Below are 16,443 nucleotides of genomic sequence, written 5' to 3'. Positions count from 1 at the left end.
TGACGGTCTCTAGGTCCATCCACCTCACTACAAATAACTCAATTTCGTTTCTTTTTATGGCTGAGTAATGGTCCATTGTATACATATGCCACATCCTCTCCATCCATTCATCTGTCAGTGGACACCCAGGCTGCTTCCATGTCCTGGATATTGCAAATAGAGCTTCAGTGAACATGGTGGTACATGACTCTTTCCAAACTATAGTTTTCTCAGGGTATATGCCCAGTAGTGGGATTGCTGGGTCTTATGGTAGTTCTACTTTTAGTTTTTTAAGGAACCTCCATACTGATCTCCATAGTGGCTGTATCAATTTACATTCCCACCAACAGTGCAAGAGGGTTCCCTTTTCTCCACACCCTTTCCAGCAATTATTCTTTCTAGATTTTTTGATGATGGCCATTCTGACTGGTGTGAGGTGATACCTCATTGTAGTTTTGATTTGCATTTCTTTAATGATTAGTGATGTTGAGCAGTCTTTCATGTGTTTGTTGGCAATCTGTATATCTTCTTTGGAGAAATGTCTATTTAGGTCTCTTGCACATATTTGGATTGGGTTGTTTGCTTTTTTGATATTGAGCTGCTTATAAATTTGGAGATTAACTCTTTGTCAGTTGCTTCATTTGCAAATATTTTCTCCCATTCTGAGGGTTGTCTTTTCATCTTGTTTATAGTTTCCTTTGCTGTGCAAAAGCTTTTAAGTTTCATTAGGTCTCATTTGTTTTGTTTGTTTGTTTGATTTTTGCGGTACACGGGCCTCTCACTGTTTGGCCTCTCCTGTTGTGGAGCACAGGCTCCGGACGCGCAGGCTCAGCGGCCATGGCTCACGGGCCCAGCCGCTCCGCGGCATGTGGGATCTTCCCGGACCAGGGCACGAACCCGTGTCCCTTGCATCAGCAGGCGGACTCTCAACCACTGTGCCACCAGGGAAGCCCAGGTCTCATTTGTTTTTGTTTTTAGTTCCATTTCTCTTGAGGTGGGTCAAAAAGGATCTTGCTGTGATTTATGTCATAGAGTGTTCTGCCTATTTTTTTCTGTAAGAGTTTGATAGTGTCTGGCTTTACATTTAGGTTTTTAATCCATTTTGAGCTTATTTTTGTGTATGGTGTTAGGGAGTGTTCTAATTTCATTCTTTTACAAGTAGCTGTCCAGTTTTCCCAGCACCACTTATTGAAGAGGCTGTCTTTTCTCCACTGTATATTCTTGCCTCCTTTATCAAAAATAAGGTGACCATATGTGCGTTGGTTTATCTCTGGGCTTTCTATCCTGTTCCATTGATCTATATTTCTGTTTTTGTGCCAGTACCATACTGTCTTGATTACTATAGCTTTGTAGTATAGTCTGATGTCCGGGAGCCTGTTTCCTCCAGCTCCGTTTTTCTTTCTCAAGATTGCCTTTGCTGTTTGGGATCTTTTGTGTTTCCATACAAATTATGAAAGTTTTTGTTCTAGTTCTGTGAAAAATGCCATTGGTGGTTTGATAGGGATTGCATTGAATCTGTAGATTGCTTTGTGTAGTGTAGTCATTTTCACAATGTTGATTCTTGCAATCCAAGAACATGGTATATCTCTCCTTCTGTTTGTATCATCTTTCATTCCTTTCTTCAATGTCTTGTAGTTTTCTGCATACAGATCTTTTGTCTCCTTAGGTTTATTCCTAGGTTTTATTCTTTTTGTTGCAGTGGTAAATGGGAGTGTTTCCTTAATTTCTCTTTCAGATATTTCATCATTAGTGTATAGGAATGCCAGAGATTTCTGTGCATTAATTTTGTATCCTGCTACTTTACCAAATTCATTGATTAACTCTAGTAGTTTTCTGGTAGCATCTTTAGTATTCCCTATGTATAGTATCATGTCATTTGCAAACAGTGACGGCTTTACTTCTTCTTTTCCAATTTGGTTTCCTTTTATTTGTTTTTCTTCTCTGATGGCTGTGGCTAAAACTTCCAAAACTATGTTGAACAATAGTGTTGAGAGTGGACAACCTTGTGTGTGATTCATCTTTACTGTTTTTTCTCTGAATTGTTTTTCAGGTAGATTGCCTACTTCCTCTTCATTTATTTGGTCTTGTAGGGTTTTACCTTGCTCCTTCATCTGTCACATATTTTTTGGCCGTCTCTCTTTTTTTTTTTTTTTGAGTGGCATTGTGTTTCTGTCTTACTGGTTGTTTGGCCTGAGGCTTCCAACACTGGAGTTTGTACGCTTTTGGGTAGAGCTGGGTTTGGTGCTGAGATGAGGACCTCAGTGAGACCTCACTGTGATGAATATTCCCTGGGGTCTGAGGTTTTCTGTTAGTCCAGTGGTTTGGACTCGGAGCACCCACCACAGGAGCTTGGGCCCGACCCCTGGCTCATGAACCAAGATCCCGCAAGCCACGTGGTGTGGCAAAAAAAAAAAAAAAAAAAAAAAAAAAAACAGAGAGAACAATAACCAAGTTTAAAAAAATTAGACTAGGAAACTAACAGATGTATTAGAAAGTATATAAAAATAAAAATGTAGATGAATCAACAACCAGAAGGTACAACAGTACCACAATAGTAAAAAAAAAAGAGGAGGAGAGAAGAGATAAAAAAAGGGGCAGGTGGGGAAGGCCTTGGCTCTGGAGGGCAGGACCTAAGCAAGGGCAAGTTTTGGTCAGTGGGCAGGGCCTATGCTTAGGACCCACAGGGCTGGAAAAGGCCCTGTGGGCTGTGGGAGGTGGAGCATAGGCTCAACGGAACAGAAGGGGCCTAGGTATGCTCCCCACCGCTGGTCTCAGAGGGCGGGGGAACTCACCTGGGAGCCCAGCAGGATTTCTAGGCTCGAGTGGGTGGGGCAAACACCCTCCTCTCCTCTCCTGTTCCTCTGGTTTCAGAGGGGCCCTCCTGCCTGCCTCTCCTTTTATCCCCTCAGCCTCCTTCCTATGCCCCCGGGACCAATGCGGCCATGGGGAGTTGGGGCCCTTGGAGGGCAGGGGACCAGCTTGGGAGCTCAGCAGTCTCCCCGTGCCCAAGTCAGTGGGGCAAATGCCCTCAGCTCTTCCTCCACTCCTCCCTGAGGGCCCCTCCCAGGTGCCTTTCCTGATCTCCCCAGCCTCAGGGGCACTGATCCTGTCTGGCCTCCACTTTTCCTCCCCCCTCAGTCCCCCCACGTCCTACCAGTTCACTTGGGAGTTCCTCCCATCTCCTTGGGCGTTAGGGTCCTCCACCAGCAGCCGGCAGGGAACCTAATTATGGGGAGACGTTAACTTGGCGTCTTCCCACACTGCCATCTTGACTCCACCCTGCCCTCTTAGTTTTAAATATTACTATGTGCTTGTTATGTGTTATGTACAGAGCTAGGTGCTGGGATAGTGAACAAGCTAGGCAGATAGTCTTTGCTTTTTATGGAGCTTACATCCCAGTGGGGCACAGAGAATTTAAAGAGGCAATTATAGTACAATATAGTAAGCGCTATAATAGGATAAGTACAAGGAGTACATAGGGCAGGCACTTAACTCACATTGGGGATGTCATGATGACTTATCACAGGAAATAATACTCAGACTGAGATCAAAAAGCTGAGCTGGATTTAGTCAGGGGAAGGGGTAGAGAAGAAAGATGCTTTAGGCACGAGGGAACAACAGGTTCAAAGGTGTTTATAGGTGGAAAAGAATGCAGTATATTGGAGGAACAAAAGTTGTACGGCAACAAAAGTTGGGTGGTAGAGAGGAAAGGGGCATAGGAAAGAATTATGCTAGATCTGTAGGCAAGGATGTGCTTCTTACTCAAGGATTTGTAGACTGGATCCTAAAAGCATTTGGGTGCCATTTTAGGATTTTTAAGCAAAGTAGTGACATAACCACATTTGCATTTTATTTATTCAACAATGTACTGGATATCTAGTATGTGCCAGGCCTTATGCTAGACACTGGAAATACAATCACTGGTGAATAAGGAAGACACTGCTCCTGACTAACCGCCAGGCAAATTGGCAAATAGGTTGAAAATAGTGTGGAAGCAGGGGAGACTGCTTATGAATCTGTCAGATGAATGCAGGCGAGAAATGTTGGTTGCCTAAAACTGTCAGTGGTGTAGAGAAGATGAGTGGCATTTATGGAGATTTAGGGAGACAGGAAGAGGGAGGAGTCAAGAGTGATATGGAGGTTTCTGCATTGTTCCTATCTACTGACCGTCATCTCTTTGTATTACTAAATGTAAAGTACGTGAGGACAGAGATTTTATTTTATTTTGTTTTATTCTTTTGTATTCTATTCTACTTCATTTTATTTATTGTTTTGGCTGCGCGATGTGGCATATGAGATCTTCCCCGATGAGGGATCGAACCCGTGCCCCCTCACTGTACCTCCAGGGAAGTCCCAAGGACAGAGATTTTAACATGTTTTGTTCCCTGCTGTATCTCTATTACCTTGAACTTAGTAGGTTCTCATTAAATATTTACAATTGAATAAATATCTAACTTTATTTTGGTTTAATATGAATGATTTGGGGTTGTCACTTCTCACCTTTTTTTATGGATAAATTTCTTTGAGCATTAAATAACCCTTAAGTTCATCAGTAAGTGCTCTCAAGTTTCAATCCTAAATTTCTAAGTTTTATTAAGTTTAGAAATAATTACCATTAAAATGGAAGAATTTTTAAGAGTTATATTTAATTATACATCACGTCTCTTTACAAATGATGTAGTGAGTGGTATAAAATATATAGCTTTTAAACTATCTTGCATTAAGAAGAAATACTGAGATACCTAGAGATTATCAATTTTTTTTTTTTCACTTGTGAGTGGGAAAAGGTGATTTGTTTAGGTACATGGAATGCAGATTTTAGTAGAAAAAAAACAATTAGCCAGAAATAATCAGTTAGTGAAACTGTCTGGTGTCCCCCTTTGGATGTCGCCCTTTGGATGAGGAATTTCTTGAGAATTCAGTGTATGGTTCTTGATTGTGAGAACGTGGTTGCTTTGCTGTAGGTACAAGTTATATGATTAATTTCAATGGGAGCTATATGTTGTGAAAGAGATTGAAAACTCTAAGTAAATGTTAAATTGTTGTGTTCTCCTATTGCCTTCCCTATGACTTTATATCACTCTGTGCCTCAGTCATTACATTTCAACCATCCTGGCTTTTTCTGATTTTTAAACATTCCATATTTTCCCACCTCAGAGTCTTGTGCTTGCTGTCCTTTTACTTAGAATGTTCTTCCCCCAGATCTTTGAATGGTTGGCTCCTTTTCACTCATGTCTTGGTTCAAATATTAGCTTTTCTAGACACCTTCCCTGCCCTTCCAAATCACTTTTGACTCTATCCTGCTCTCATTTTCTCATGGCACTTATTACTATTTTATATTATTCTATTGATTTCTTTATTTGTTTGTTTTTATAAATATTGACTCTTTCTTCACTAGAATATTAGGTACATAAGAACAGGAGATAACTGTCTTAATCCTACCATATACTTAGTACTTAGAATGGCTCAAATATTTGTTGAATAAATAAATCTGTTTTCTTAATAAAAAACAATACATTTTGAATATAAAATGTAATGTTACATAGAAAACATAATTTTCAAGACATTAAAATTTTATTAAATTTGTGAATTAATGTAGTATGTAATATATTAATACTAAAACATGGCTATTACAAAAGATAGTATTTTTACTATCATTTCAATCCTATGGAAAAGGAAATTGGGAGAAATGAGAAAAGTTGATATATTAGTAAGTTAATGGACTTTTTTAGACTTCAGAATTAAAAAAAATTTCTCTAAGTGTTATAGTACTTACATACTAAAATTAACAGTTGTGAAAATTTTCATGTGAGCACTTACAGAGCTAAATAATTTTTAAATTTACCTAAATTTATGAATTCACTTTAACTTTTAACAAGTCATTAAATCATTAATTTACAACTACTATGCTAGTAGGATAAGAATTAAAGTTTTATTAGGTTGTTGTACCTTGTGTAAGCACATAAAACTGCTAACAAATATCTATTTCATTTCTATCATGGACTACAGAGGTAAGTAATTTCTAACCAGGCGAGCTGATTAATTATTAAGAGTAATGTATATACTTTTCAATTCTTAGCATAAGGGAAAATTGTATCAAATACATAACTCAGACTTCTTTGCCCCCTATATATGCTTTTGTGGTGCTTTTGTAGTTTTTCTTGCTTGCTTTTGGTTTGTAAACCTTTTGAGGGCAGGGACCTGTTTACCTGTATATAACCAGTACATGGCAGTGGGCTCTCAGGTCTGTGGTTGTTGAGTGAATAAATAAAAACATGCATTCTTTGTTTATTTTTTTTTAAAAAAGAGTAATGTATAATAGCTTCCTCTCTTTGTCCCCAGGTTTCCTTTACCCAGTCATCCTGCTGCACCTCCTGAACATCTTAAAGAACCTTTGGTATACATGAGGAAAGCACAGGTTGGCTACTGTTCATTTTAATTTTATTTTTCCATACCAAGTTATATAATGCAGAGTGAGAGATCCTTATTAATATTATGACTGTATTTATTATATGAAAGACTGGGTAAAGACCATTAAAGTGAGGTGAATACTATTTGCATACTTTTTATTTTCAGTAACCAAGGATTGCACTTACTTAACTATAGTAATCTTGAAAATGTTGAGTAGAAGAAAAAAAAGTCATGTACTATACTGGCCTAAAATTTAAAATATCATAAAAGTAAATATTATGAAACAATTTGTTCCTAATGTTGTGTGATATTAAAGGAATGAAATGGGAATGAACTGACTCACTCTTCCCTTAAAATTTTAGCTTTTGACACCAGTGTTACTGATACTATATTTGAAACATTTGTTTTCACAGCAGGTTATACATACTAATTGTATTCTGTTACAGAACCTAAATGAACCTTGTATCTAAAATGCACTGAAAACAACTAAGTCACTTTAAAAGCGTAAAATAAAATAACTTTAACAGAAAAACTGTAAAAAGCTGTTAAAGTAGAAACTTAACAAGTTCTGTCACATGCCCCTAATTCTTTTAGCTGGCCTTTGCTTTGGCCCTGTGTGGTCTACCTGCCTGTGAGGTGGCACTATTCATGAGCCTTCCTCACAGTGCTGGGGACTCTCTAACTAACACTGCTGAGGCATTTAATGGACCTCATAAGTCAACCTTCTTTCTCTATCATAGTCTCAGAAATTATTATGAAAATTTTCAGATACACCCCAAAGAACTCCAGTGAACCCGTCACCCAGCTTCAACAGTTATAGTTCTGCTGCTCCTGAGAAGTGTTCTGCTTGCTTTGAGTTACCATGCTCCACAGTGGTAGATGTTAGGCAGGTTTTTCTTTTTCTGCTTTTATATTCATTTTAAAAACCCTCAAAATTAGAGGGTGAAAGGAAGCAATATAAACAAAAAACATGGAGATATTTGAGGAAATATGTAATATGTTTCTATCTCTAGGTGGTACCTTAGGGCTAGCAATCAGACAGTATTTATTATTGATGTGTCATAAATCATAATCATCACGTGATACATGTACGAAATAATTGGTCTTTTGCTGTAAAGATATAAACTCAAGAAAATAAAACTAAATGCTTAGGTCTAAGTATTTTTTGGCAAATTTTGAAAATTTCTGAAAGTTTTAGAGAAAGTATCAGTTTTAGCATAAGCATAAAAAACAAAGCACAAAAGTTGGTTTCCTATTAAGACTGAAGAGATACAGAGATAAATAACTGGTCTGTTCTTAAAGCCTACTGCTAGTTGCTGAGACTATATATGAATGGTAAATATATGTATTGTGTATATACACACAAGGAGTATGGTACTCCTTTCTTTCCTCTCCAGGCTTACCTGCTAGATCCAGAGTTGGCACGCTACAGCGCATGGGCCAGATCTGCCCTGCCACCTGTTTTTGTATGGGTAGCAAGCTAGGAATTTTATTATTTTTTAAAACATTTTCAACTGGTTGAAAAATCAAAAGAAGAATAATATTTTGTGACCCATGAAACTTACAGGAATTAATAAAATATGTTTTATTGGAAAGTAGTCATGCTCCTTTATTTACATATTGGCTATGTCTGCTTTTGCACTACTATGTCAGAGTTAAATAGTTGCTTTAGAGATGTTGTGACCTGGAAAGCTTAAATTTTTTACTATCTGCCTTTTTATAGAAAGTTTGCAGATTCCTGCACTAAATTAGTCCCTTTAAGAGCAGGGACTGTGCTTTTAATCCTCAGCATCTAAGCATAGTGCCTAGCCCACAGAACACTCTCAGTAAATGTTTGAGGAAATACAGTTGACTCTTGAACAACGTGGGTTTGAGCTGCATGAATCCACTTATATGTGGATTTTTTTCAATGCTAAATATTGCAGTACTACACTAACCTGGGCTGGTTGAATTTGCAGATTCAGAACCACAGGAATGGAGGGCCAGATGTTAAGTTATACTCAAATTTTCCACTGTGTGGAGTGTTGGCATCCCTAACATCCAAGATGTTCAAGGGTCAACTGTAATTGATTCTTTTTTGTTTCTCTGTTTGTTTGAAATTCAAGAATTGTTTATTATTTATCAAAATAAGGGAAGTGACATTTTTACAGTCTTTTTATGTGGGTCTCTAAATCTGCAAGACTGAAGATTTTTTTTGTTGCAGTAATTTTTTTTAATATCTTTATTGGAGTATAGTTGCTTTACAATGGTGTGTTAGCTTCTGCTTTATAACAAAGTGAATCAGCTATACATATACATATATCCCCATACCTCCTCCCTCTTGCGTCTCCCTCCCACCCTCCCTATCCCACCCCTCTGGGTGGTCACAGAGCACTGAGCTAATCTCCCTGTGCTATGTGGCTGCTTCCCACTAGCTATCTATTTTACATTTGGTAGTGTATATGTGTCAGTGCTACTCTTTCTCTTTGTCCCAGCTTACCCTTCCCTCTCCCCATGTCCTCAGGTCCACTCTCTATGTCTACCTCTTTATTCCTGTCCTGCCCCTAGGTCATCAGAACCTTTTTTTTTTTTTTTTTAGATTCCATATATATGTGTTAGCATACGGTATTTGTTTTTCTCTTTCTGACTTAACTTCACTCTGTATGACAGACTCTAGGTCCATCCACCTCACTACAAATAACTCAATTTCATTTCTTTTTATGGCTGAGTAATATTCCATTGTATACATGTGCCACATCCTCTCAATCCATTCATCTGTTGATGGACACAAAGGCTGCTTCCACGTCCTGGCTATTGCAAATAGAGCTGCAGTGAACATTGTGGTACATGACTCTTTCCGAACTGTGGTTTTCTCAGGGTATATGCCCAGTAGTGGGATTGCTGGGTCATATGGTAGTTCTGTTTTTAGTTTTTTAAGGAACCTCCATACTGTTCTCCATAGTGGCTGTATCAATTTACATCCCCATCAACAGTGCAAGAGGGTTCCCTTTTCTCCACACCCTCTCCAGCATTTATTGTTTGTAGATTTTTTGATGATGGCCATTCTGACCGTTATGAGGTGATACCTCATTGTGCTTTTGATTTGCATTTCTCTAATTATTAGTGATGTTGAGCAGTCTTTCATGTGTTTGTTGGCAATCTGTATATCTTCTTTGGAGAAATGTCCATTTAGGTCTTCTCCTCATTTTTGGACTGGGTTGTTTGTTTTTTTGATATTAAGCTGCATGAACTGCTTGTATATTGTGGAAATTAATCCTTTGTCAGTTGCTTCGTTTGCAAATATTTTCTTCCACTCTGAGGGTTGTGTTTTCGTCTTGTTTATGGTTTCCTTTGCTGTGCAAGAGCTTTTAAGTTTCATTAGGTCCCATTTGTTTATTTTTGTTTTTATTTCCATTTCTTTAGGAGGTGGGTCAAAAAGGATCTTGCTGTGATTTATGTCATAGAGTGTTATGCCTATGTTTTCCTCTAAGAGTTATATAGTGTCTGGCCTTACATTTAGATCTTTAATCCATTTTGCATTTATTTTTGTATACAGTGTTAGGGAGTGTTCTGATTTCATTCTTTTACATGTAGTTGTCCAGTTTTCCCAGCACCACTTATTGAAGACACTGTCTTTTCTCCATTGTATAGTCTCGCCTCCTGTATCAAAGATAGGGTGACCATATGTGCGTGGGTTTATCTCTGGGCTTCCTATCCTGTTCCATTGATCTATATTTCTGTTTTTGTGCCAGTACCATGCTCTCTTGATTACTATAGCTTTGTAATATAGTCCAATGTCAGGGAGCCTGATTCCTCCAGCTCTGTTTTTCACTCTCAAGATTGCTTTGGCTATTCGGGGTCTTTGTGTTTCCATACAAATTGTGAAATTTTTTGTTCTAGTTCTGTGAAAAATGCCATTGGTGGTTTGACAGGGATTTCATTGAATCTGTAGATTGCTTTGGGTAGTATAGTCATTTTCACAATGTTGATTCTTCCAATCCAAGAACATGGTATATCTCTCCATCTGTTTGTATCATTTTTAATTTCTTTCATCAGTGTCTTATAGTTTCTGCATACAGGTCTTTTGTCTCCTTAGGTAGGTTTATTCCTAGGTATTTTATTCTTTTTGTTGCAGTGGTAAATGGGAGTGTTTCCTTAATTTCTCTTTCAGATATTTCATCATTAGTGTATAGGAATGCAAGAGATTTCTGTGCATTAATTTTGTATCCTGCTACTTTACCACGTTCATTGAGTAGCTCTGATAGTTTTCTGGTAACATCTTTAGGATTCTCTATATAGTATCATGTCATCTGCAAACAGTGACAGCTTTACTTCTTCTTTTCTGATTTAGATTCCTTTTATTTCTTTTTCTTCTCTGATGGTTGTGGCTAAAACTTCCAAAACTATGTTGAATAAAGGTGGTGAGAGTGGGCAACTTTGTCTTGTTCCTGATCTTAGAGGAAATTGTTTCAGTTTTTCACCATTGAGAATGATGTTGGCTGTGGGTTTGTCATTTATGGCCTTTATTATTTTGAGATAGGTTCCCTCTATTCCTACTTTCTGGAGAGTTTTTATCATGAATGGGTGTTGAATTTGTCGAAAGGTTTTTCTGCATCTATTGAGATTATCATATGTTTTTTATCCTTCAATTTGTTAATATGATGTATCACATTGATTGATTTGAACATATTGAAGAATCCTTGCATTCCTGGGATAAACCCCACTTCGTCATGGTGTATGATCCTTTTAATGTGCTGTTGGATTTTGTTTCCTAGTTTTTTGTTGAGGTTTTTTGCATCTATGTTCATCAGTGATATTGGCCTGTAGTTTTCTTTTTTTGTGACATCTTTATCTGGTTTTGGTATCAGGGTGATTGTGGCCTCGTAGAATGAGTTTGGGAGTGTTCTTCCCTCTGCTATATTTTGGAAGACTTTGAAAAGGATAGGTGTTAGCTCTTCTCTAAATGTATAATAGAATTCGCCTGTGAAGCCATCTGGTCCTTGGCTTTTGTTCTTGGAAGATTTTTAATCACAGTTTCAATTTCAGTACTTGTGATTGGTCTGTTTATATTTTCTAATTCTTCCTGGTACAGTCTTGGAAAATTGTACCTTTCCAAGAATTTGTCCATTTCCTTGTGGTTGTCCATTTTATTGGCATATGGTTGCTTGTAGTAATCTCTCATGATCCTTTGTATTTCTGCAGTGTCAGTTGTTACTTCTCCTTTTTCGTTTCTAATTCTATTGATTTGAGTCTTCTCCCTTTTTTTCTTGATGAGTCTGGCTAATGGTTTATCATTTTGTTTATCTTCTCAGAGAACCAACTTTTAGTTTTATTGATCTTTGCTATTGTTTCCTTCATTTCTTTTTCATTTATTTCTGATCTCATCTTTATGATTTCTTTCCTTCTGCTAACTTTGGTGTTTTCTTGTTTTTCTTTCTCTAATTGCTTTAGGTGTACGTTTAGGTTGTTGATATGAGATGTTTCTTCTTTCTTGAGGTAGGATTGTATTGCTACAAACCTCCCTCTTAGAACTGCTTTTGCTGCATCCCACTGGTTTTGGGTCATCATGTTTTCACTGTCATTTCTTTCTAGGTATTTTTTTATTTCCTCTTTGATTTCTTCAGTGATCTCTTGGTTATTTAGTAGCATATTGTTTAGCCTCCATGTGTTTGTATTTTTTACTGTCTTTTTTCCTGTAAGTGATATCTAGTCTCATAGAGTTGTGGTCGGAAAAGATACTTGATATGATTTCAATTTTCTTAAATTTACCAAGGCTTTATTTGTGACCCAAGATATGATCTATCCTGGGGAATGTTCCATGAGCACTTGAGAAGAATGTGTATTCTGTTGTTTTTGGGTGGAGTGTCCTATAAATATCAGTTTAGTCCACCTTGTTTAATGTGTCATGTAAAGCTTGTGTTTCCTTATTTATTTTCATTTTGGATGATCTGTCCATTGGTGAAAGTGAGGTGTGAAAGTCTCTTACTATGATTTAGTTACTGTCGATTTCCCCTTTTATGACTGTTAGCATTTGCCTTATGTACTGAGGTGCTCCTGTGTTGGGTGCATAAATATTTACAATTGTTATGTCTTCTTCTTGGATTGATCCCTTGATCATTATGTAGTGTCCTTCTTGGTCTCTTGTCATAGTCTTTATTTTAAAGTCTATTTTGTCTGATATGAGAATTGCTACTCCAGCTTTCTTTTGATTTCCTTTTGTGTGGAATATCTTTTCCATCCCCTCACTTTCAATCTGTATGTGTCCCTAGGTCTGAAGTGGGTCTCTTGTAGACAGCATATATACGGGTCATGTTTTTGTATCCATTCAGCCAGCCTATGTCTTTTGGTTGGAGCATTTAATCCATTTACATTTAAGGTATTATCGATATATATGTTCCTATTACCATTCTCTCAATTGTTTTGCGTTTGTTTTTGTAGGTCATTTCCTTCTCTTGTGTTTCCTGCCCAGCGAAGTTCCTTTAGGATTTGTTGTAATTCTGGTTTGGTAGTGCTGAATTCTCTTTTGCATGTCTGTAAAGGTTTTAATTTCTCTGTTGAATCTGAATGAGATCCTTGCTGGGTAGAGTAATCTTGGTTGTAGATTTTTCCCTTTCATCACTTTAAATATGTCCTGCCACTCCCTTCTGGCTTGCAGAGTTTCTGCTGAAAAGTTAGCTGTTAACCTTATGGGGATTCCCTTGTATGTTATTTGTTGTTTTTCCCTTGCTGCTTTTAATATTTTTTCTTTGTATTTAATTTTTGATAGTTTGATTAATATGTGTCTTGGCGTGTTTCTCCTTGGATTTATCCTGTATGGGAGTCTATGTGCTTCCTGGACTTTATTGACTAATTCCTTTACTATGGTGGGGAAGTTTTCAACTATAATCTCTTCAAATATTTTCTTAGATCCTTTCTTTTACTCTTCTTCTGGGACCCCTATAATTTGAATGTTGGTGCATTTAATATTGTCCCAGAAGTCTCTGAGACTGTCCTCAATTCTTTTCATTTTTTTTTTCTTTATTCTGCTCTGCAGTAGTTAGTTCCACTATTTTATCTTCCAGGTCACTTATCTGTTCTTCTGCCTCAGTTATTCAGCTATTGATTTCTCCTAGAGAATTTTTCATTTCATTTATTGTGGTGTTCGTCATTGTTTGTTTGCTCTTTAGTTCTTCTTGTTCCGTGTTAAACATTTCTTGTATTTTCTCCGTTCGATTTCCAAGATTTTGGATCATCTTTACTATCATTACTCTGAATTCTTTTTCAGGTAGACTGCCTATTTCCCCTTCATTTGTTTGGTCTGCTGGTTTTTTTCCCTGCTTCTTCACCTGCTGCATATTTCTCTGTCTTCTCATTTTGTTTAACATACTGTGTTTGGGGGTCTCCTTTTCTCAGACTGCAGGTTCGTAATTCCCGTTGTTTTTGGTGTCTGCCCCCAGTGGGTGAGTTTGGTTCAGTGTGTAGGCTTCCTGGTGGAGGGGACTGGTGCCTGTGTTCTGGTGAGTGGGGGGTTATCTTGTCTTTCTGGTGGGCCAGACCACATCCAGGGGTGTGTTTTGAGGTGTCTGTGAACTTAGTATGATTTTAGGCAGTCTCTCTGCTAATGGGTGGGGCTGTGTTCCTGTCTTGCTAGTTGTTTGGCATGGGGCATCCAGCACTGGAACTTGCTGGCCGTTGGGTGGAGCTGGGTCTTAGCATTGAGACTGAGATCTCTGGGAGAGCTCTCACTGATTGATATTACATGGGGCCAGGAGGTCTCCTGTGGTCCAGTGTCCTGAACTTGTCTCTCCCACCTCAGAGGCTCAGGCCTGATATGGCCTGGAGCACCAAGACCCTGTCAGCCACACGGCTCAGAAGAAAAGGGAGAAAAAAAAAGAAAGAAAAATAAATTAAAAAAAAATATAAGTAAAATTATTAAAATAAATAATAATTTTAAAAAAGAGAGTAACCAAACCAATAAACAAATCTACCAATGATAACAAGTGCTAAAAACTAAACTAAGATAAACATAAAAATCAGAAACAAGTCAGTCGCAGACAGCAAACCCCAAGTCTGCAGTTGCTCCCAAAGTCCTCTGCCTCCATTTTGGGATGTTGTCTATTCAGGCATTCCACAGATTCAGGGTACCTCAAGTTGATTATGGGGATTTAATCTGCTGCTCCTGAAGCTGCATGGAGAAATTTCCCTTTCTCTTCTTTGTTCGCACAACTCCTGGGGTTCAGCTTTGGTTTGGCCCCATGTCTGTGTGTGGGTCGCCCTCAGGCATCTGTTCCTGCCCAGACAGGACGGGGTTAAAACAGCGGCTGATTAGCGGGCTCGTGCTCATTCAGGCCTTTTGGGAAGTCTGAGGTCTTCTGCCAATGTTCAGTAAGTGTTCTGTAGGCGTTGTTCCACATGTAGATGTATTTTTGATATATTTGTGGGGAGGAAGGTAATGTCCACATCTTACTCCTCTGCCATCTTGAAGGTCCCTCACTACTAACTTTTATAACTACCAACTTTCAATCTGTCTTTCTCCTTATGTACCTTCAATTCTATTAACTTTAACCTCAAGCAGATGAACCCTTATAATGTGTCTCACTGCCTTCTAACAGACCTTCAGTGATTGCCAATTGCCTAACAAATGACGTTTCTACTCCACAGCCCACCATTTAAGAGCTTTTACTATCTGTCCCCAGCTGCTCCTTCCACTTTATCAGTCTCTGCTGTCTTATAACTGCCGTTTGTGCCATTCCAAGTGAATCATTTTGCCTTTCCTCTTGCATCTTTAACACTTACTTTGTTTTCCTGTCTTGGAAAGCCCTCTGCCTGCTTTACATTATGAAAATCCCATCTATTTTGTGTCAGCTCAGATGGCATCTCTTCTCTGACGTTGTTATTACCCTGTTGAAAGGATCTCTCCCTCTTTTGCACTCTTGTAGCACACTGTCATTTCATGGCCTTCATTCACAAATTGCATTCTATTATAGTAATTTCTGTACGCATCTTTCTGTCTTTTCCTATAAGCCTCTGGAAAGCAGTAACAATTTTAAAAAGACTTTTGTGTAACTGTTACCTCTAGTATACTGACCTTTATATAGCAGGAGCTTAGTAAGTTTATAATGAATCAATACGTAAAGGCATTTACCATCCTTTCTAGCAATTATTACAATATTTACTTAAAAGATATTTACTGAATGCCTACGAGTAGAAGACACTCTGCTATGTGCTGTGAAGATTCAGAAATAAATTAGATACAGATTCTGCCTTCAGTTAACTTTATGATTTAATAATTGAAATAAGACTTGGACATATGTACCTATAACATAAGGTAGAAGGTGCTATGTGCTATAGGGAAGATGGCTAGGAAGTTTTCTGGGCTGATGAGGGGAAGAGGCTCCTTATACTGCATCAGCATTTTCCAGAGTGTTTTATACTGAATCCTAGCCCTGAGAGATGCTCCATAAAAGGGGGTTCCAGGGACAAATAAGTTTGGGGATGGAAGTACACATTGTTTTCCTCTTGGTGAATCACAATTTATTATTTTTAGTGGACTTGATTTTTTACAAGGGTTTTAGATTTACAGAAAAATTGAGAAGACGGTACAGAGAGTTCCCATGGAACCCGTACCCAGTTTCCCTATTAACATCTCACATTACTATGGTACATTTGTTACACTTAGTGAACTAATATTAATACAGTATTAATAACTAAAGTTATACTTTATTCAGATTTCCTTAGTTTTAACCTCATATCCTTTTTCTGTTTTAGGATTCCATCCAGGATACCACATTACATTTGGTTGTCACGTCTCCTTAGGCTCCTCTTGGCTATGCCAGTTTCTCAGACTTTCCTTGTTTTTGATGACCTTGACAGTTTTGAGAAGTACTGGTCAGGTATTTTGTAGAATATCCCTCTCTTGGAATTTGTTTGATGTTTTTCTCATTATTAGACTAGGGTTGTGGGTATTTTGGAGGAAGATCACAGATATAAAATGCCATTTATAGTCATTAGATTATATCATGGTATATACAATCAGTATGATATATCACTGTTGATGTTGACCTTGATTGCCTGATTGAGGTATTATTTGTGAGG

At 37.9% G+C, this 16,443-nt stretch overlaps 1 protein-coding gene across 2 annotated transcripts in view; it reads left to right on the top strand.

Annotated features, from left to right (window-relative positions):
- Nucleotides 1–16,443, top strand: part of TBC1D19 (TBC1 domain family member 19) — a 156,222-nt gene that overhangs the window by 42,998 nt on the left and 96,781 nt on the right. For both annotated transcript variants that reach the window (XM_029235523.1, XM_029235522.1), the window contains exon 4: nucleotides 6,322–6,397. In XM_029235523.1, the coding sequence (XP_029091356.1) occupies nucleotides 6,322–6,397 (76 nt within the window). The remainder of the gene's footprint in view (nucleotides 1–6,321; nucleotides 6,398–16,443) is intronic.

Source organism: Monodon monoceros, unplaced genomic scaffold, assembly GCF_005190385.1.
Source record: "Monodon monoceros isolate NGI ecotype Baffin Bay Population unplaced genomic scaffold, NGI_Narwhal_1 Super_Scaffold_20, whole genome shotgun sequence".
NCBI classification, from domain to species: domain Eukaryota; kingdom Metazoa; phylum Chordata; class Mammalia; order Artiodactyla; family Monodontidae; genus Monodon; species Monodon monoceros.
Note: the sequence above shows the minus strand (reverse complement) of the source record. Positions and strands in the feature narration are given on the sequence as shown.